At 41.2% G+C, this 20,881-nt stretch overlaps 3 protein-coding genes across 10 annotated transcripts in view; 1 reads left to right on the forward strand and 2 right to left on the reverse strand.

Annotated features, from left to right (window-relative positions):
- The window catches only part of LOC102228572 (FERM domain-containing protein 4B-like), a 54,717-nt gene extending 46,964 nt beyond the window's left edge, over positions 1 to 7,753 (forward strand). For 2 of the 8 annotated variants that reach the window (XM_023324615.1, XM_023324608.1), the window contains exons 15-24: positions 40 to 173; positions 246 to 362; positions 1,128 to 1,350; positions 1,439 to 1,495; positions 1,933 to 2,068; positions 2,721 to 2,879; positions 3,791 to 4,560; positions 4,799 to 4,931; positions 5,214 to 5,437; positions 6,707 to 6,807. In XM_023324615.1, coding sequence (XP_023180383.1) covers positions 40 to 173; positions 246 to 362; positions 1,128 to 1,350; positions 1,439 to 1,495; positions 1,933 to 2,068; positions 2,721 to 2,879; positions 3,791 to 4,560; positions 4,799 to 4,931; positions 5,214 to 5,437; positions 6,707 to 6,723 — 1,970 coding nt within the window. In that variant the 3' untranslated portion in view covers positions 6,724 to 6,807. Of the gene's footprint in view, positions 1 to 39; positions 174 to 245; positions 363 to 1,127; positions 1,351 to 1,438; positions 1,496 to 1,932; positions 2,069 to 2,720; positions 2,880 to 3,790; positions 4,561 to 4,798; positions 4,932 to 5,213 lie in introns of all 8 variants that reach the window. The other 6 variants (XM_023324610.1, XM_023324611.1, XM_023324614.1 and 3 more) reach the window with 6 other exon arrangements.
- Positions 7,754 to 10,443: 2,690 nt separating this feature from the next.
- LOC102228842 (PRA1 family protein 3-like) lies at positions 10,444 to 15,249 on the reverse strand. The gene is made up of 3 exons (XM_005808467.3): positions 15,006 to 15,249; positions 13,638 to 13,855; positions 10,444 to 11,362 (listed from the first exon to the last, which is right to left on the reverse strand). Exons 1-3 carry the CDS (start codon positions 15,182 to 15,184, stop codon positions 11,187 to 11,189), a joined length of 573 nt encoding a protein of 190 aa, XP_005808524.1. The 5' UTR covers positions 15,185 to 15,249; the 3' UTR covers positions 10,444 to 11,186.
- Positions 15,250 to 16,758: 1,509 nt separating this feature from the next.
- LOC102233266 (PRA1 family protein 3-like) lies at positions 16,759 to 20,778 on the reverse strand. Its single transcript, XM_005808483.3, has 3 exons — positions 20,617 to 20,778; positions 18,657 to 18,871; positions 16,759 to 18,080 (listed from the first exon to the last, which is right to left on the reverse strand). Exons 1-3 carry the CDS (start codon positions 20,763 to 20,765, stop codon positions 17,962 to 17,964), a joined length of 483 nt encoding a protein of 160 aa, XP_005808540.1. The 5' UTR covers positions 20,766 to 20,778; the 3' UTR covers positions 16,759 to 17,961.
- Positions 20,779 to 20,881: the final 103 nt, after the last annotated feature.

The following is a 20,881-nucleotide window of genomic DNA, read 5'->3' on the forward strand; positions in this document are numbered from 1 at the left end:
GCGACGCGTTGTAGTTAACTGAGCATGCGCTTCCTCCAGGTTCTGCGGACTCTGAAGTCAGCGAGGAGCAGAAGAAGGAGAAGATTGCCGAGTTAAAAAAGAAAGAAAAGGACCTTCAAGACAAACTGACACAGAAGCTTGAAGAACTAAAAAAGATCTGCATGAGGGAAGCTGTGAGTATCTCAGGGTTTTGGTTTAGATTCAAATCAGGAGGATCCAGACTGACTTCCGGTTTTCATTTGCAGGAGATCACAGGGAAGCTGCCTAAAGAGTATCCCTTGGCAACAGGAGAGAAAGCCCCTCCAGTGCGTCGGCGCGTCGGGACGACTTTCAAGCTGGACGACCTGAACCTTTACGACAAGGTTTGTAACTCTGTTGCTCTGCTGTTTGTTATGAAGCTAGTCGGTTTTGGTTAACTCTCAGTTATTGTGCCACATTAGCTGCGTTTCCACTACAAATGTGCGCCACACTATGTCAATATTCTTCCCATGTCAAAGAAACACAATTTCACCATCACTGTGTTTCCATTAATTAAGAAACACAAATAAAATCACAGGTGAAAATGTTTGTTTACACAATAAGTAATCAAAAAACATGCCGCGCCATGATCCTCCTACTTCTTTCTGTCTTTTCATTCTCCTTCCTCTTCTTTGTGGTTTGCATCAGTGGCAACATCTGGTTGCTGATCATGTGACTCGATTGATGCGAAAATTGCAAAAATAATTTGCGAAAAAAAAACCAGAAACCACCTCATCCAAGCACCAAAACTTTTTATTAAAAATTGAAGGTTTTTTTTTTTTAATTCACCATGTTTCCTTTAAGCAAATGTATTTTTGAAATGTCAAAGTGTGCACTTATACGGCCGATGCTGTGTGTGTTTGTTATGGTGACGAGGTGTTGGAACTGGGATTAAGAGGATGTTTTGTGCCTTAAACGAACATAATCCTTTGAGTAAAGCATTTCAAATTCAGGTTTGAACCGGTCTCCTCTTCCAGAACAGCAAATAACATGAAACCAAATCGAAACGTGACTATTTTAGGCTGACACAATAACTCTTTGAGAAGATCTCCGTGTTTCCTTTGGAGTCTCCCCTCTAACTGAGTGGGCATTGTGTGTTTTTCCTGCAGGACCCTCATCTCAGAAACCTGGAGAGCAAGCGCGCCCTGCAGCAGAAGATCGTAGAAGCGGCCGAGAGGCTGCTCAAAGAGGACGGCCTGGACAAAACAGTGAAGAGGAAAAGAAGAAACAACCACCTGGACTCCAAGAGGAAGCTGGAGGACATCGAGAGAGAGATTAATAACTACAAGATAGGAGCCAGGCTTGCTCCGAGAGGCTCGTTAATCTCAGCAGGTACAGGAGCTGGCTGTTCGCTGAAGCAGGTTCCACACGGCCTGTTTTTAATCATTTGATGAAAATTTGTCTGTTTGTTTTTTCTCAGATGACGCTCAATGTTCAGAGCTCAGCTCTCTTTCTGGCAGCCTCACTCTGGATGATGGTGAGTTTGACGCAGCATTTATCGCATCGTTTATCATTTATCACATTAACTTTGCTTTATCATTGTCACGATAAATTCTAAATAATTTTGCTTGAAAAAATCCCAACTCTCGTTATCGTTTGTTTTTGTTTGTTTGTTCAGTGAGAGTGTCAATAAATCTGAAATTATGAATAATTGCAGTTAGCGTGCACAGTTTAGCGATACATATCACACTTTTTTATGTGACTGGCGTCCTGAAGAATTGCATTATAATTGGGAATGTTTGTAGATTCGTGTACAGTTAGGTAAAAATGAAGTAGCAGCTAGTTCTTATTTTATCATTGTCGCAATATATCGTGATAAAAATTTATGTCCATAACTCCAAGCCGAACGAGTGCACATCCGTTTCCTCCATTCCTTCACCTAATGCTGATCAGTCTTTACTTTTCGTCTCCTAGACGATGAACTGGGTTCTCAGAGGGAGCGGTCTCGATCGGTCCAGTATTCCCCAAGGCCGCATCACGCCGTGACTCTGGACATCTTTCACAACAAAGACAGACGACCCTCCGCTAACGTTCCGCTCCCAGCAGGAAGGTAAACATCAGCATCTCACCACACCTAAAATGTCCTTTGCAAGGCTCTGGACTATTAAAAAAATAAGTCTTAACCCTCACTTGCTTTGATGAACTATGTTTACGACTCAAATATGTTGCAAACATCATGTTGACAACAGAATCGGTCAAAATAGAGAGCTTGTCAGACGGATTGGGAAAACACACCCGATAAGCGGTGCGTGTGTGTGTACATGGTTACCGTTGCAGCTTTGATAAACCAAAGCAGAGAGCTAGTCGAGACCTGCCGAGCATATCAAGAGCTAAATTCCTGCCCGTCTCCTCCTCCTCCTCCTGCTTCTCCGACTGCCTGCCTCTTATCAGCCAAAAAGCACCGGCTTTAAAAATAGATAGAAAAAAACACATTGTGCATGAAGACAACAGTTCCAGAAAGAGAGAGGAAAACAAGAAAAAGTGGAGCTTGATACTTGCATCACATAACTGTTGGCAAAACATGCCAGTTAGAAAAAAAGAAAGGAATTATCGCTTCACTCTTAATTGGAACTCACTCATGTGTGAAGAATGACTTTAGTACCGTGTCAAACAGAAGTTACCTGTATTCAGTTAAAAAAAAAGAAAGAAAAGGACTTTGTCCCAATGAGTTGAATGACCTAAAAACAAAGTTCTTATCTCAGTTCTAGGTTAAATTATGACCCAGTCCAGGAATCGCTCCATTACAGCCACATTGATGGTGTATCAAGCAGCAACAGTCCACTCAGGCGGCCATGTGATGCCCGCAGCATGCCTCCTACACCCCTCCTCACCCGCAACGCCTACAGCAGCACACAGCTCAGGTACGGCCCGGGCTTCACTGACCGGAAAAGGACGCCGCTTTGTTGATGATTCACAAGGCATAGCGATAAAATGTTTTCACTGTTTCCATCCTTTTTATTGTTTCATTGTCGGTTTTTTTTAGATTAGAATTTAACAAAATGCTGAAAAATAGCCAAATTCACATTAAGGATGTTCTCTGATATGTGTTTCAGTTCTCCATGTGCAATCAACGACTGAATTATTAGTCAACGTATTTTTGTGGATTTTACTAGGATCCGATCTCCTTTAAGTTGGGAGACACGCACGATTAATTAATTTGCACAATTAACAATAGTGACCCCACTATTACCAACGTAGCAACTTTTCTGACAAAAAATAGAAATTGGCAGGTTAAAGATCGGCGATCGGCCAAAAAACTGTAATCAGTGCAGCGCTGTATTTCACCTTAACATCATCTCACTTTTTTTTTTTTTTCAGTAAATTTATGATGGATATATATGTTTAAATTTAGAAAATTGGTTAAAAAATAAATCAAGAAATCTAAAAAGAATAATGTTTTAAAAATTTGGAATTGGGGGGGGGGGTTTGGTAAAGAAAAAATCTGAATTCTTTTTTATTTTTCTTCCATACTCATTCAATTAATCTAAAACTTAAAACCTGCTGTAATGTTTGATCTCTAAACACACCAGGCAACCACAACAAGTTTTCAGTTCAAATAAATTACAAGCTAAAGTTTTGAAGCAATGTTGATTTTCTGTTGGATTCAAAACTACTTCCACTGTCGAAGATGCCTTATTTATACATTTTTTTCTGTCATGTGTCATAGTTCTTAAAAAAAAAAATCTTCATCATCTGTACATGATTTGAGGTTTTCTTTTGTTTTGTTTCATCTTTCTCTAGAACATTAAATCAGTTTTGATTGACTTTGCAGATCGGAGGATGCCGCTCAGCATTTCCACCAGAGAAGTGGGAGTTTGGAGTCTCTGTCTCAGCTCATGATGGAGACCAAACCGCCCGTACCGTGCATCACCGTCTCCGCCGCTCGCCGCTGCAACAGCACCGAGGTCATCGACGACGGCTCGTCGCACACCAGCCAATCCAGCGTGGAGTACAGCGCGCCCGGCAACCACACCCAACGGCGGCGGACGCGCGGTCGCCACAGAAACGACCTGTACGCCAACACCGGCAGCATGCCCAACCTTGCGCAGTCGGACACCCGTTTCTACACCTACCAGCCTCAAGGGCGACCCAACACCACGGCGTATTACGTCACCGGCTACCCCAACCACCTGGAGCCGGAGCCTTACACCAACAGAGTTTACATGTACGAGGACGAGCTGGAGGGTCACTACAACGTCAACCCCTCCTACCACCACTACCACCACGCGCAGCAGGGTTACTACGGCCACGACGTCCACCCGCAGTACGGCTCGGACGTTACGGACTGCCTTTCGCACAACGTCTACGCCACGATACGGCCGCCCAGGAACCGGCAGGCGCCCCGTGGCACCGAGCAAGTCAGCAGGAGCATCCCGAAGGCCCTGGTGGTGGAGCACCTGAAGGGCTGGTACCAACGCAACGCGCCGCAGAAACAGGGAACGCATCACTGCGACTACAACAGAGGCTCACAGCACAGCCTGAGTTACCAGACCATGCCGGCGCCGTATCCTCACAACCACAGGAACATGTACTACTCCTCAGGTTGGTGTGCGGCGCTGCACGCAGGAGAGTTATGGCCACTGAACAAAAAAAGAGAATTCAGATTTTAATCTCAAAATTCTGACTTTTTTCCTCAGAAGATAAATGTCAGAATTTGGAGAAAAAGTCAGAATTATTTTTATTTTTTATCAGTTGCCCTTATCCTCTACCACAGCACCGCGTTGTCTCTCAGCTTCACGTTTTGCCTGTTCACCCGTTAATCTGTACCATTTCTCTCCAGTGTCGTCAGCCTCCTCCTCCAGCGGAAACTGGCACATGAGTAATCGTGGAATGTCAGATTACGACATGCCCATGCATGAGTCGTTCTCCTGCTCATACAGCACAGCTCCCTACGGCCACCCGACCCACAGCAGGTAAGGAGAAGGAGAGAGAAAAAAAAAAAAACTTAGCTTCAGCTTTCCTGCTTATCCAATAAGCCACTCCCTGATCCTCCTCATCCCTGAGGCTAAGTGTTCCTGGTTAATTGGCTAACGAATTTGAAAGGTGCTGTTGTATTTTACCCACAAAGCAACAATATGTAAATATTCTCTTTTGATTCTCCTGTAAGTGATGACTGTTGTCCGTGAAGTGTGTGGCTGTTTGCTCTGTGACAGAGCGTTTCAGTGGGATTACAGGATTACCATGCTCTCTCATAGATCTGCCACCTCCCAGCTTTTTAGAGGCTCTTGGTTCAGTCCTGATGGCCAGAGGCGTTTTTTCCCCTCTCGTCCTTCCTCCTCCTCCACCAGCCCCCCTTCCGATCCCTCCTTCCCCTCTTCTCCATACTCCCCCGGCTGTCGGGTCAGACAGGTGGTCCCTGGCCCCGTGCAGCAGCAGCTCTCCAGGGGCCACAGGCTCAGTAAGGTGCCTTTTGCAGAAGGTAGCTCATAGTAAGTAATCTGGCCTGAGTCTCCTCTGTTGCTGTGTCCCCACGGTTTATATTTCATTTCATTTTTGCCTGTTGATGTTCTTGAGCAAACTTTGCATTTTTCAGATGTTTACTCCATGTTTGTCATGTATAATAAGGTTCCTGCATGGCTTATTAAAAATATGCCTGTCATACCAGATGGCATATTTTCATCCAGCGGTGGCCAATCTTCAGCCGTTTTTTTTTTGTTTTTTTCTGTTTGCTCTCGTCTGCATCTTGCTGTCCTGCACACACAAACGCTCCCTGCCAACGTTCTGTCATTCAACCGTGACCTTTGCCCTCCTTTCCCCCCAACCCCCTCCCTCTCACGCACAGATGCCTCCCAGAAACTAGGATGCCGGCCCCTGCGGGGCCTTTAGAGAGGTTTGCCAGTGCCACTGAATGGGAAAATTTACCCCAATAATTTTCAGTCTCAGCAGATGAGAAAGGGTGAGAAAGAAAAAGAATTACGGTGGCGGTGATGTGTGGTTTCAGTCGTGCAGCAGGGACTAAAGGAGCGCTCCAAATCACTTCCAAAGACTTCTTCTGATTGGTTCAAGCCGGGTGTTTTTGTGGTGGCGGGAGAGCACCTGTGTGGCAGAGGGTGACCTCTGAACCTTGTGGCATTTAAATCTGTGCATGTTTGTCTGTGCATCTTTTAATGTAATGTGTTGTGATACTTGACTAATTTAAAACAGACTTTGGGATTAACAAACCCAGAATGAGGGATGCACCGATCAGAGATACTTCCTGTGACTGATTTTAACTTTAACGACTCTGACTGGCTGATAACCAATCCCAGTTTATGTTTAAGGTGTATAAGAAGTAAAATATGTTTTTCTTTTTTCTGAATAAATTAAAGTTTGCATTTACTGTTTTATATAAAAACAATTCCACAGTAATGTCCTCCAGGTTAATCTATTAATCTATTGTTCTTCTTTAACTTTACTCTCAGTCACCTCCCTGATACTGAAATAGCTGAGTGTTCGTTCTTCTTCCACAACTTCCTCGCCGGAATGTCTTTTTTTTTTTTTTTCACTAACACCTGCTAGCCTTTAGGCCTGGTGTCTTCACAAATCAGCCAATCAGGGTCAGTCGAGGGTAAAAATAAAATCAACCGATTCCAGTCATCGGCCGATTTTTCTGTGCATCTCTATCCAAAAATATGCAACCTGTATTGATTTTTATTTGTGATCTCACCAAACGTGTCCGAATGTTTTTTTGTGTGCGTGTTTCTTCCAGATCCACCGTGGATGTGAGTCACATGGACTCCCAAATGAACAACCAGACACACGGCACGGAGCCAGAAGAGCAGATTTTCTGGCACGAAGGCTCCAAACCAGGAACTATAGTCTAGTTCTGCAGGATTCCTTCGTGTTGACGAGCCATCATTGTGCCTTAGACTGCACTTACTAGTTTTGGTTTTGTTTTGTTTTTTTTTGTCTAAAATGGACTTGAAGAATGAAGGAACTTAATGGAACTAGGCGAATGAAGTGCTGAGTTTCAGTTTTCTGCTGAATGCTTTTTGCAAAGCGATGAAAGGGTTCTCTCTCCACTGGAGCCAACTGGAACGTCAGGGTGTTAGCGATGGTTATCGCCTGTGCACTGAAACCGAACCTGCTGCAGACTGAACGCTTCAGGCAGAGGGTGATTCCAGACTAAACTTTGACAGTGTTTGCCTTCAGAGATGCCACCTTCACACACACTCACACCGTCTCTGCTAAAAAAAAAAGTAAAGGAACCTGAGCGAAGACGAACAACTTCAACAACTGACCTGTTTTGTTTTGTTATTGAACACTGGAACCATGAAGGAGGAGCCAAACATCAACATGAAGGATTGAACTCATTAAAATGAGTTATAAAAAAACAATATTTTACACAGTTTATAACCCCAATGATTCAAACAACCAGCCCACTTCCTTTAGTCTTTCAATTGATCACTGAAAAAAAAAATATGTGAGCCAAATCTTTATTTGTAGCACCATGTGAGTATTACAGGTCACCAGTTTGAGATTACTGCCACTTCCTGTTTTGTGTTTGTTACTTGGTTTATTTGATCCATGCTGGAAATCATGGGCCGGTGCTCATCCGTTCTCTCTAGAGAATGGACCTGTATGTAAGTGTTGTTATTGTAAATACACTGGTTCTCTCCTTTTTTTTTTTAAATGCATTTTTTTATATATTTGGGGGGGAAAGCACATGTAATATATAGTGAACGATAATTGTTAAGCTGGTTCTTAGTTATTTGTATAATTGTGCGTTTGTTTGCAATAAAAAAAAAAAAAAGTACTTGAGCCAGTGCTTTTGTCACTTTGGGGGGACTTTTAGTTCCAGAAGGTAATCTGGATGATAATCCAAGACTTCAAACTGAAGTGTTTTCAAAGACGATCACCAATTGTATTTATTAATAGTAATATGTGTATGAAAGCAACTAATCTGTCTTTTTTTTTTCACATTACAAAATTCAAAGTCCAACCTCAAAATTCACTGCATTTTCTTGGAATTTTACGGAAAGCCAAGTAGTACATAATCGTGAAATCGAAGGGAAATAATTTAAGACTTTTTACATCTAACAATCTAAAAAGCGTGGCACAGTTCCACCTTTCTCTGCATTTATGACCATGTCTCTACCAGCTTTTGTGCCCATTCTTTGCAAAATGGATGATTTTCAAGACTTGATCGTAATTTTCAATTGGAATTCGACTAGGCCATTGTAACTAATGATTATCTGTTCATTTAAACTCAGGCTGTATGTTTAGGACTGCTGTCCTCGAACCTCTGCAGCCTTTTTACACGTTTTCCACAGGTTTCCTAACCAGACGTAGAAGAAACTCCTCCACACAGCATGATGCCGCAGTCACCGTGTTTCACCATGGAGATGGTGTGTTCAGGGTGATGCACAGCGTTGCTTTTTGTAATTATCTACCCCCTATACGTCTTGTAAATTTTAAATGGAACTTCCTGTTTCATTTCAAGTGTCTTAAGATGTTTGCTCTAAAAACTGGACTCAAGATGCTTGGTAAGACTTCCTGTTTGTGCAGTGAGCTTTGAATAGTGTTAGTCCATCACATAAAGACATTAAAGTTTGATTTCAACGTGGCTAAATCTGGAGAGAGAAAAAAAAAAGTGCAATACGTTTGCAAAGCAATGCAAGTATGGCGGAACGAGTTGGTTTTTAAACACCCTGAGATCTGCTGCTCAGCTGTTTTCTCACTGTTGTGCTTCGTTGTCAAGCTGGTTTTGTCCGTCCCTAAGCTGTAAACCAACCAAACCCGTATTTAAAAGCCGTCACACCCTCTTCGGTCTATAACCTCTCCTGTCATCCCTGCGAATGACAAACGGCGGAGTTTACAGCTTCAAAACCCTCCCTGTAAGAGGAGCCTGCTGCCCCACACATGTCGTCCATTTAATCCCCATGAACAACAATGTGCTGCTACAAGCCTTCTCCTTCTTTCCTTCCTTCCCTCCCTTCCTCACATTTTCCTGCCAGCCAACTCTCGGTAACAAGCTCGTGAGCCAGCTCAGAGGAGGTCTCGCGCCCTCTCGTCCAGCTGTCTGTACGCAGCAGCTGCAGCCAGACGCTACCGCTGACGTTTCACTGCTGAAACAAAGCCCCGCTGCTGTCCTTACCCTTCATTATCAGGCCAGAAGAAAACTCCGCTAATGTGGAGTCAGGCTCGGTGTGAGCCGCAGTAATGTAGGTTCAGACAGACATGTCTCCACCACACGACGAATGAAGCGAAGAGCTGGCATCATAAGTCTGACGGTGTTCTCTGCGTCTGTTGTTCATCAGGTTTAAGGACCGCGAAGAAAACGACCAAACTTTGCTGCTCCGTTACCTTTAGGAAGCAATTTAGGCCCTAATTTTCTAACCTTATGGTTAAATGTTTGAGTCAACCTTATAACCGACGGTTTGTTATTAAAATGCTCTTCAGCAGATATTTGCTCATAAACACGAAAAGGGGGCGGATATTTCACTCAAGTTAGTCCGATGAGCTACGTTAGCTTTCTTGAAATGTCACATGTAGACTCACTAGAAACGACAAAAAATATATATATCTTCAAACCACAAGTTAAAAGTGAAATCCTCGTTGCTAAACATGGCAGTGGCAGCATCAGCCTGTGGGAGTGTTCTTATTTCTGCAGGAAAGACTGTCGGAGTCGATGAGAAAATACACGGAGCTAAAAACTGGACAAAAATCTGCTTAAAAACTATGGAAAAACAAAACTCGAGCTTGCGGCAGAGATTCACTTTCCAGTAGAATCCAATGACTTTTAGATCAAAGCAAATTCTTGTTAGAATGGTCTAGAGTCTAGACAAAGTCCTGACCTCAATCAAATGGAGAATCTTGACTAACACTTAAAAATAACTGTGCTCAAAGAACTATTTTGCAAAAAAAAAATAACACTCTGCTTTAAAACACATTGAAGCTGATCAAAATGTGAACAAGTTGAATACTTTTGCAAGAGTACCCTACTGTAGGGAACAGTATGAATATCAGAATACAGATTTTGCAGGGGAGGGTGGGGGGCTTCTTTCTCTCTGCTGAGTCGACAATGACACACACCTGTTGACTGAGCAGCGGGCGGAAAACACACACACACGTTTGACTGCTGCTCCGGGAAAAGAAAGGGCCTCCACTGTGCCCTCTGAGACATGACTTTACTTGATTCTGTTGCCAGCGGTGCTTGTGTTTACTCCAAGTTTCCCCAATATGGATGATGGGATGAGGCAGCAGGGGACGTAAATCACAGCTGTAGCCCAGAGGGAGCGATCGGGGAGGGAGCGGCCATTAAACTCAACAGAAACACTGGAGATATAGAAACAAGCCTGTGTGTGTGTGTGTTTTTTTATTTATTTTACACACAAAGGTGTTAAAAAGAAAACCCAGAATGATCTTTGAAAAACAAACTTTTAAAAGATTTTTTATTTATTTTTTAAATTAGCCGTGAGAAAAAAAAAATTGCCATCAAAAGGCCATGTTTTCACAGGTTTATTTCTTTATTATTATTATTTTTTTCCACAAGTGTATTCTTGTTATCTGGACGGAGCAGCGTCAAAGTATCTGGTCTGAGTTCAGGGCCTTATTGACAGCAGATGAATCCACTCCGTCAGAATATAATCTATAATCTGCTCCACGGTCATTGATTAGCATGTCAGATAAATGCAGCGTTAGCTCATCCATCACCCACGGGGCACCGTCAAGATTAAAGAGGTCAGGAGAATTCCTTTCAAGTTTTCCCTTTCAAATATTGACAAAGTGATCAGACTGAAGACAAAGCAGGGCTCGCTCTTTTTGCATGATTCTCTTGGTTTCGCAGCCTGCTGGTTCCAGTCCGACGTAAACCAGCTCCACTCGAAAATGTGAAGAGCTTTCCGCCTCCGTCAACTCGAAGCGCTCACGTCGTCTTGGCAGCGACGCGTGTTGAGCGAGCACTTTTCAGCCTCGGTTGAAGCTGCTTTCACAATTTCGCTCGAGTGCAAACGGAGACTGATTAAACACAGATTTCGTAAACAAGAGGCTTCGCAGCTTGCAACGGGACACAATTTGCATAGCCGGCGCGAGGGGTGGGGAGGGACGGGGAGCGGGAGAAGCACCCCTGACAAGTTCTGACCGGAGTGTCACGAGATACCCTGAGGAGGAGACGGCGTTTGTTGGTCTGCAGTCTTTCGTTTATCGGCAACATGCCAGACAATAAAGAAACCTAAAAGTTGTGGCAGCTACTCCTTCATTTTTCCCTCCAGAAAAGTCTGAATCTTCTGGAGGTTTTCCTCCTGCTGTCCCAGAGCCTGGAGCAAAAGGCCCATCGGAGTCCTCTTCAGCCCCGCGCCTTCCATCTTGTTCTCCACCTTGTTCTTCACGTTGCGCAGGCGAAACGAAGCGTGTGCGACTACCACTGCAGAGCAGACAGGAGTAAATAAATCACATTTTAAAATTTGACATTTGGCAAAAACAAACTCGTAAATAAACCCAGAGTATGATCTGATTCAGGGAGAACTGAGGCTATGTTTACACGAGACTGCTGCCTGTAAACTGCTGGTATTTGTCAGATGTTGAGCAGGGAAAAGTTGCACATTTACCAGGCGAGACGCCTACAGTCAGCTGCAGTTGCCATGCCACGTCACTAAACATCGCTATGATTTTAGCGTGTCGAAACAACCCTTCACTTTGACCTCAGACTCCCATGAATAAAGCGCTAGTGTAAGTTGGGTTAAACTGAAAAGGTTGGAAACACAACAAAGCACGACACTATCCGCCATTGATTTAGTTGTTATCTGCCCGGACATGCGAAGAATAAACCCCGCAGCTGCCCGTTCTGCGCATGTGCGCCCGAGTGTTGCAAAAAAAGTTTTACTCCAGGCCAGTGTTTCTCAACCTTTCTTGGGCCAGCGACCCCCCTTTCCATTATCCAGGTCCCTTACCGGCCCCCCATCAAAGAAATTGTAGGCTACTTTGCACTGAATATTATTTTAGTGTTAATATTCCTATCACTATTGCTGATGTTTTGATTTTTATGGTTGTTTCTGTATTTATTATCAAAAATAATCTCCCAGAGAACAAAACAGCGACGTGAATAGAAATTACCTTTACAGGCAAAAACGCAACGAATGGACGTTCAAGTTAAAAAGTGGAAAAAATATTCTTGTTTCTGTGCAATTTTCTGATGTTAGTTGCTAAATCCTGCACAAAATGACCAGATAAAAGATGCACAACAATACCAGTTTAAACTTTGATCTATTTGCAAAAAGACAGAGCTCTGCAACATTAAAACATGGATAGAACTGCAACTATATCAATCATAACTCTTCTTCTCTTCAGTGTTTCTGTCAGTTTCTGGTGGTAGCTCTGTGCTGCCTTCAAGAGAATAGGACGTCAGAGTATCATCCATAAAATTTCACCCACTTGGCATTTACTGTGCAAACCAGAGCTTTCAGTGGAAAAGCAAAAGTTCCAGATCCTTTCAATGCCAAACAAATATGAGACAGAAACATGGATTATATCTTTATATAGACCTGAATATTGATTTATAGATTAATAGTTTTACTGGACAGAAATTACAACAAACAAAGCTGGTTCTTAGTAAAATCCTAATGAGTCAAATTGAAAGTGTCATGGAGTCATCAGCCTCATTACATTAACACTGTCACAAAAATAATATTGAAGAAATATATATATCGCATCTAATCAAAAACATAAATAAGTGATAAATTCCTTATTGTTGTCGTCTGTAAAATATATTTCTACTTAACACTAGATGTCCCAACATACTTCAACAATATTATTTTACCTTTTATCTGAAACAGTATCTGTTTGTTCTTGCCATACAGTCCTCTGTATTAACTATCGCTCAAAAGGTCTTGCCATACAGGCTTATTCCACTGTATTTAATTTAGTTTCTTAGTTTATTCTTGCATTTTGTTCTTCATTCATTTCCATTTAGTTTTCTTTGATTAGTATTATCCTCTCTTGGTTTATTGTTACGTCCTCTTTAGTTTCTTTCCTGTTGCTAGTTTTATTTTATCGCTTATTGACGTTCACCACCAGTAATCTTCACTCATCATGCTTTTCACCTGGGGCCTCGTGCATAAGGCGTGGGTGCGCACAAAAAATGTGTGGCACCATATTTGACGCACAAGTTGACATATATAAAAATTTACACCTAACAGAAACACTGAAGAGAAGGAGAGCTGCCATCCATACAGTTGCAGCCATGCATGTTTTAATGTTACACAATACAGTTTTAGCAGGTTCGACAAAGTCTAAACTGGTGTTGTTGTGCATTTAAGAAGTAAAGTTTACCTCCGAGCAAAAGCCCCCCAAAGTAATCCCAGCGCCCCCCCTTTTGTAAAAAAATTCCACCAGCGCCCCCTGCCGTCCTCTGAACGCCCTCCGGGGGGCGCTACCGCCCCTGTTGAGAAACGCAAGTCTAGGCACAGCGGTGGCGCAGGGATAGAGCGTGAGACCCATACATCCTCGACAAGGGTTCAAGTCCCGCCCCGTTGACTTTTGCCGCCTCTGACAACCTGACCACTGTCAAATAAAGGCCACTAGAAACAAACCTTTAAAAAATAAAATAAATAAAAAGTTTCGACTTTGTGTAATCCAGACCACTTTTAAATGATATAACAATTCACAATCCAGTGTTGCATAAAGATTATCCATCAACTTACAAGTGAGAGGTAAAGTGATTGCTGTCATAAACGTCATGACGCTGCCGAGCAGAGAAATCAGAACGTAGCTGGCCACCATGACGACGATCACGAACGCCGTGGGGTTCTGCCTCTTGAAGTTCTTGATCACGGCTCGGTTCTCTCCGGCCCAGACGGAGCCGAGGAAGACGGCCGACACCACGACCATGGCCGTGAGCATCCCCATAGGGTTGAGGAACCTGCAGGACCACAGCAGGGCGACACAAGGCAGGTTAAAGGCGGCGGTGATGCCCTCCGGAGAGTCACGGAGCAAGTTATGGTGTATCCACTGTCTCCCTCTAGTGGTTAGATGTTTGTATTACAAAAACAACATTATCCCCGCACGTTATGACTTTTTCTGTGGACAATATCAAACTACAACGCGTCAAAACTCACCTAAATACACTCAAATCTGATTACATTCTGTGTTATTTAGACCAAGAAGCATCAAACCCGATGTTTTTCATGATTTTAATATGTTATTGTTTAAACGTAAACGATGAAACTGATCCACATTTATCCTCAGACAATAAGCTAACACGCAGACAAAATAAAGAAAATAAAAATAAAAGTATGTGAAAACCTCGCTCGAATGTAAATAGTACTTTTCGTACTATAGTACTGATTAAAAATAATCAACAGCTTTGATTATAAACGTTTTCTGGCAGCATAAGCATGACATCACATGGTTTACTCAAACTAGTAACCAACAAAATAAAAATAAAAAAAAGTGTCAAAGTTCAGATTTGCTGACATGGAAACTATGAGTCAAGCTGAAGTCACTGAAGCAATTTTCCAAACCTGGATTTGGACTCTAATCAAACAAGCAAATCCAGCTGGTTTGTCATCAGCATGGCATTTTCATTGGCTGAAGAAGCAAAACACGTGACCCACGACAAAAACCCAGGTTTGCAAACTTGTTATATTGGGTAGATAGTACAACAAGCTTTAACTCGGACAAATTAACAACCAATGACACACACACGGGATGTTTGACGCCATCAGATAAGATTGTTAGGTCAATTCCTCAACTAGCTACAGACATCTGGGCATGCCCAGACTGGTTTAGTCTGTTCCTGGATTTCACGCTACGCCAAAGCCTCTGTGTCAATTATCTGTAAATGTCAAGCATATGACCAGTTCCCAAATTGATCAACTTTTAACCTGCAGTATTTTTTTAATTCATTTTGTTCTCAAATGACAGCAGCAGAGTTGATTTCCTACCTTTGCTTCTGCTGATCTTTCTAGAAGTAGGTTAAATCCTTCTTTATGCCAACAAGGCGAGCAGACTGGGTGAATACAAAAAAAAAACACAGACTAAAAAACTTTTTACTGTATGGCATTTCTTACCCGACAATGAAGAAAACAGCAATGGCGAGCACCAGGTAATTAGACTGATAATAAAGCAGGTTGCTGACAACTCGGTTGTTCCATCTTGCCATGTCTCCAAAATCCGGCTTAGCGAACCTTTCCGAGCCGGGGAAGAAGTCATCCCACGACCTCAGCGGTGCTAGCTCTACTTTGGCCATTAGAGTCCTGTGGGTTCTTTTCCTCTGACAGCTCAGCTCAGCGGCACCAAGACGAAAAACAAACAGCTGAAACGTCAAGATCAATCTCGCGAGAGCGAGTTTGCCAGCTCATGACGTGGCTTTGAAAACCTCACGTTTTTGCCATAAACTAAACAAGAGGCGCGTGAGCTCTGAAGTAAACCCACTAATTATGTTTCCAAAGTGTTTGTGGCGTCCGGTTCTAAGTTGTTATTTCTGTCGGATTTTTTTATTTTTGTTAAAAACACAGGAGCAAGCGCAGTATTAGTTTCGACTTCCCACGTCAGCGCGTCCGCCATATTGTGAGTGTCAAGTTATCGTTGGAAAGTATTAGAAACGGGGTTTTCTGTGGAAAAGAAACTAAAGTATATGTTTAAATAAGCTTCAATTACCGTTTGAATATGAATGTCTGCAAATTAAAGTAAGACGTACTAATATGAACGACTTGAAATTTACCATCAACCCACAGAGAGATCTGAAAATTAAACTGTATAGGTCATTCCATGATTGGAGAAATAATCCCTTTATTTAATAATTTTCTAGCATGTATTTAAGAATAAACTTTTAAATAAGTACTAAATACCAGAAAAATCTGGGGGTTTTTTTTGTTCCTTCATAGTCAGAAGTAGACATACATTTCCTTAGTATTTGGTAATGCTTTTGTTAGTAACATTTAAACTGTATATATTGGGTGAAACATTTTGGTTATCCTTCCACAGTCTTTTCATAACAGCTTACTGGAATTATGGTCCATTCCTCCTGAAAAAATACCTTTAAAATTATTCCCAAAAATGTTTTAAAAGATGTTAATTAAGCAGCTTAAAACTCATGACATCGTTATCTGGACCTTTTCAGATCTTTGATGGTGATAAAATAAAATTCTATATTTAAGTCTCATTATACGCCACTATGAAACAGCAAAGACATTTAAGATGGCTCCTAATAATGCAATAGTGAATGGATGACTCCTGGAACCTAAAGTGTAAGAGAAACAAAGAATGGTCTGTTCTGTGTTTGCAAATGTGGACCAAGCTAGTTAGACTTCTAAAAAAGAAGATAAATGCTATGAATTATCACTTATTCTTTGGACTACACTTTTTTCCCACCATTATTCTCCGAGCGGATTCTTGTTATCTGCAGTTTCAAATGGAATGGAATAGAAAAAAACCCCATCAGAACAAGTATATAGTCCAAGTTTAGAGTTTTATTGACTGCAGATTAACCCACTCTGTCAAAAGAACCTCCACACAGCTCTATAATCTACTGCAAGGTCACTGATTAAAATTTTGAACGAGTGGAAGGGGAAGTACATTTACACCATCCATCACCCAGGAGACACGGCTCAGATAAAACACAGGAGAGTCAGGAGAACTCCTGATAGACATCATGGCTTTCCTTTTCCACTTTTCCAGATGGCAGACACTAGCAATAAAGTATGTTGTGTAAACTTCAATCTCTATTGAAAGGAACTTTAAGTGCAAACCGGTGGAACCAACGACTCAATGAGACGAACTGAATGCAGATTTGTATTTTTATGTTCTTTATTTACGGCCACAGGAACATGTTAAAGCAGATCTTGGAGAGAGAATAACAAGAAAGGATCTTGTTCATTTTCTTAGAAATAGCTCCATCCCTATCACCTTTACAGCATATTAAAGGACACTGTTGAGTTTTCTATTAGTAACATTAGTTACAAACAGCATCAAAACCAAAGAACACAGCAGGAAAAGTCGAGGTCTGGTCAAATGCTCTTGATGCAAACAAGAAGGTGCTTTGGTCAGATGGGACCAAAAGTAAACATTTCGGCCAGCATACAAGAGAATATGTGTTATAGACAATCAAAACAGTAACTCTGAATGCGCCATGATGAAATATGGTTATGGGAATATTATGCTGGCACAAAGTCCAAACCTAAAGCCAACTGATAATCTGGAAGTCTCCATCCAATCTGGTTGAATTTAAGATATTTGGAAAATTGTGTGCAAAACCTTTCATCTCTATATATCTAAAGCTGACAGAGACACACCTTAAAAGATTTTAGGTTGATTTAGGAAGTGTGGTGAGCTATTCTTCCGTTAAACCTTTCAAGATCACGTGTCATTATTTCTTCTACTGGCACTTCACCTCGCAAAGACTTGAAACTCAATATCAAAACTTGATCATTTTGGAACGTATGAATGGAATTCAGCCAATTTGCCAACAAATCTTCACATTTAAACAAGAAAGTCTTTGAAAAAGGCAGAGGGATCAAAGAGGTAAACCAAAATATCATCTGCATAAAGTGAGGCATTTTAGTGTTCTCTGTTGATTCTGTTGCTATTAATAGAATTTAAAAAGAATATGTGTAAGACATCATATCAAGCCTTTACTTCATGAATAAATTTTAATTTGGTATTTTCCAAGTGTTTCAAAAGAATTGCAACACATCAAGACTGGCTAGCCTTCCTTGTATTTCTTTTATTCATTAAATTACTCACGTGAAGCACAGACATGTATAGATTAATGTAAATTTCTTAACCAAGAAGCCTGTAGCTCTGGTGCACACAACAGATTTAGTGCAGGACAGAGAGACGCTCCTCCTCACAGCCGTGGAAAACATTCATTAGCAAAGATGCAGTTTGTCAGTTACAGTCGGCTCCTTAATATCAAGAGAGAAACTTTACAAAGGTTAATAAGCACAGAGAAAGCATTTTTGTTTCGTGTGGGGGAAAAAAGTGCGTTTTTCAATCATTCCGTCTCCTTTAGTTGTTAGTTTCCATTTATTTCCCGCGAGCCCTTAATAAAAAGCCCATCGGTGTCCCCTTCAGCTCCCGAGCTTCTTTAATGCACGCCACCTCGTTCACTTTGCGGTTGCAAAGGGAAGCATGTGAAACAGTCACTGCAGTGCAGAAGGAAAGGCAAATGCTAATGCTTGCAATTTAGCAAAAATATAATTCAGTGATCACTTATAATCAATTTAAACCTGGTCTAAATCAAGATACTCCATGTAACTTTTGTGATTTATTTATTTATTTTTTTTAACATATTTGTTGAAACAGATAATCTAAGAAAAAATTTAGTTCGTCTACCTTCTCCCAGTGCTAACTAAAAACAACCAATCAGAGCCAGGAGGCATATCGCAATTTTTTTTGCCATGCTGCTCATCCATTAGCCATTAGCACATTTAGCAGTGAGTACATGAGGTTGATAGACAGCACTAAGTCACGCCTCCTGGCTCTGACTGGTTGTTTTTGGAGGTGATTGTTTTCAGATTATCTGTCTCATCATATACTGTTACCACATGGTGACAGTTTTAACAAACGTAAAAAAAAAAAAAAAACAACCTTCTTTATAAAAGTTACATACTTCAGCTTTAAGTGTAAATTTAAAACATTTTACAAAGCATAAATCCTTACATTTTGCTTTTTATGTTATTTATTTATTTAGTGAGACAAGGACAACACAGTGAACTTACCGGCCAGGGATATAGCGGTTGCTGACAAAAATGTCCCGACACCCACAAACGCTTTCGCCACAAAGTGAACGACTATAATGTTGATTATCAGAAACGTGAAGGGACTCCTTCTCTTCAAGTCGACAATAGGTGGCAGTTCTCCGACATAAGCTGAGAGCAGAAAAACGGCCAACATTACGGCGGTGCCGGTGCCCACTCCCACCGGGTCCTTGAACCTGCGGGACAACACGGAGGCACGTGAGCGAAGTTTAAAAATGCCGCGGCGTTCATGAAGCCTCAGTGTTTTGTTCCTATGTAAGCACTTGCTCCACCTAGTGGTTAGATGATTTATCTACAGCACAGGTGTCAAACTCCAGTCCTCAAGGGCCGCAGTCCTGCAACCTTTAGATGTGCCTCTGCTGCACCACCTGAATAGAATAATTAGGTCATTAAGGCTCTGGAGAACTGATCTACACAAGGAGGAGGTAATTAAGTCATTTCATTCCAGCGTTTTGTACCTGTGGCACATCTAAAAACTGCAGGACAGCGGCCCTTGAGGACTGGAGTTTGAGACCCCTGATCTACAGCAACATGTCTCCTATGGTGCGCCTGGGAAACAGTATCGCTCGAACATTTTCACATTTTGTCACATAACCATCACAAACACAACAATCTCCAGCCATCTTCTAGTCACATCCGTATTTCTGTCCCCTGCTGAGGAAAAAGCATCCTCACAGCAAGACGCGCTGTTTTTCCGAAGTCATGAGAAAATTACGAAAACTCATCAAATATTCAGTCTATTTAAGAAACAAAGTTCACATATCTGTGTCTAATCTTTTCAGTCTCGCCTTTATGTAGAGCACAAATGTAAAAGTACCACACCATGAAAGTTGCAACTGATACGCTTTGTTTAAAGTGGTTCCTGCTAAGTCAGTGATTGAATGCCATCAACTTGGTCTCCTTCGATATAATTATTATATTTTTTTACCAATTAAATTATAAACCGAACTTGACTGCATTGTTTTACAACTTGGATTATTTTTTAGGCCGCACTAAGACATTTGTAGTGGGCTGACAGCGGATAAATGAACCGAGTTGAATTGTAAACAGTTTTGTTTTTCTTTTTCTTCCCCCATGTCCTGTCCAAGCAGTGTAACAAGCAGAACTGTGTCTGAGTGCCAAAAAGGAGCTGCACAGTTTTACTTTCACAAGTGGAGCATTATGTTTCCCGAGCTTCACTTAATATAAAAATATTTAAAAAAGGAAAAAAATATTTTAGCAGAATTTACTTTGCGTTTATTTTTAGTAGTCTTTCTGATTGTACAGGCATGCACTTTCATATTATAGCGTAAGACTTTGGAAACTTTATTTAGAATGTTACTCTACTGACAGTCTTTTTTTTTTTTACTTTTTAGAAGGTCATGGCCATGTGTTCTTAAAACCTTTAGAAAGTTTAGAAATTATTTATTAAGTCTTCAAATCTAAAAAAGAAAAAAAGAATTTTAACAGTAGCATCAATACTTTATAGGCCCATTGAATGTACTTAACTCTTTTCATATTTTTCTATGTAAACATTTTCATGGACCACAGCTACCTGGTTCTTTGTGTTGGAATAAGGACCCAAAAGGACAAAAGTGACAAAATGCAAAAGCTTTCCAGCGGTGTGAATACAATTTTGTTTATTGTTACTAGACCACAGACCAGTTCTTCAAGCTTAAGGACTTCATTGGAACTGAGTAATGACCTCTCTTTCTGGTTCAATTTGTTTCCTCGTTTTACTTTGTCCATCAAAACTAGCTGTGAAAAAACATCCCAGTATTATTTATTTAATTATTTATTTAATAGAAAAAGTAGGTTCAATATATATATATATATATATATATATATATATATATATATATATATATATATATATATATATATATATATATATATATATAATTACAAACAATAAAACGATGCAGTGTACGACATTTCTTACCCTGCAATGATGTAAACAGCAGTACTGAGTAGCAGATAATTAGTCTGGTAATAAAGTAGGTTGCTGATTAGTCTGTCGTGAAAGTCGGTGCTGTCAGTCGGTGTTTTCCAGCCGGGGAAGAAGTCTCGCCATTGCCTGAACGGCGGCATCCTGGAGCTTATTTCTCTGACAGATAGCACAGACAAGCAGCGCTGGAAACTTTAAAAGATGACAAATCTCGCGAGAGACGTTATAAACCCCGCCTTCCGTGACCGAAAAACTCTCA

The sequence above is a fragment of the Xiphophorus maculatus genome, chromosome 20 (genome assembly GCF_002775205.1).
Source record: "Xiphophorus maculatus strain JP 163 A chromosome 20, X_maculatus-5.0-male, whole genome shotgun sequence".
NCBI lineage: Eukaryota > Metazoa > Chordata > Actinopteri > Cyprinodontiformes > Poeciliidae > Xiphophorus > Xiphophorus maculatus.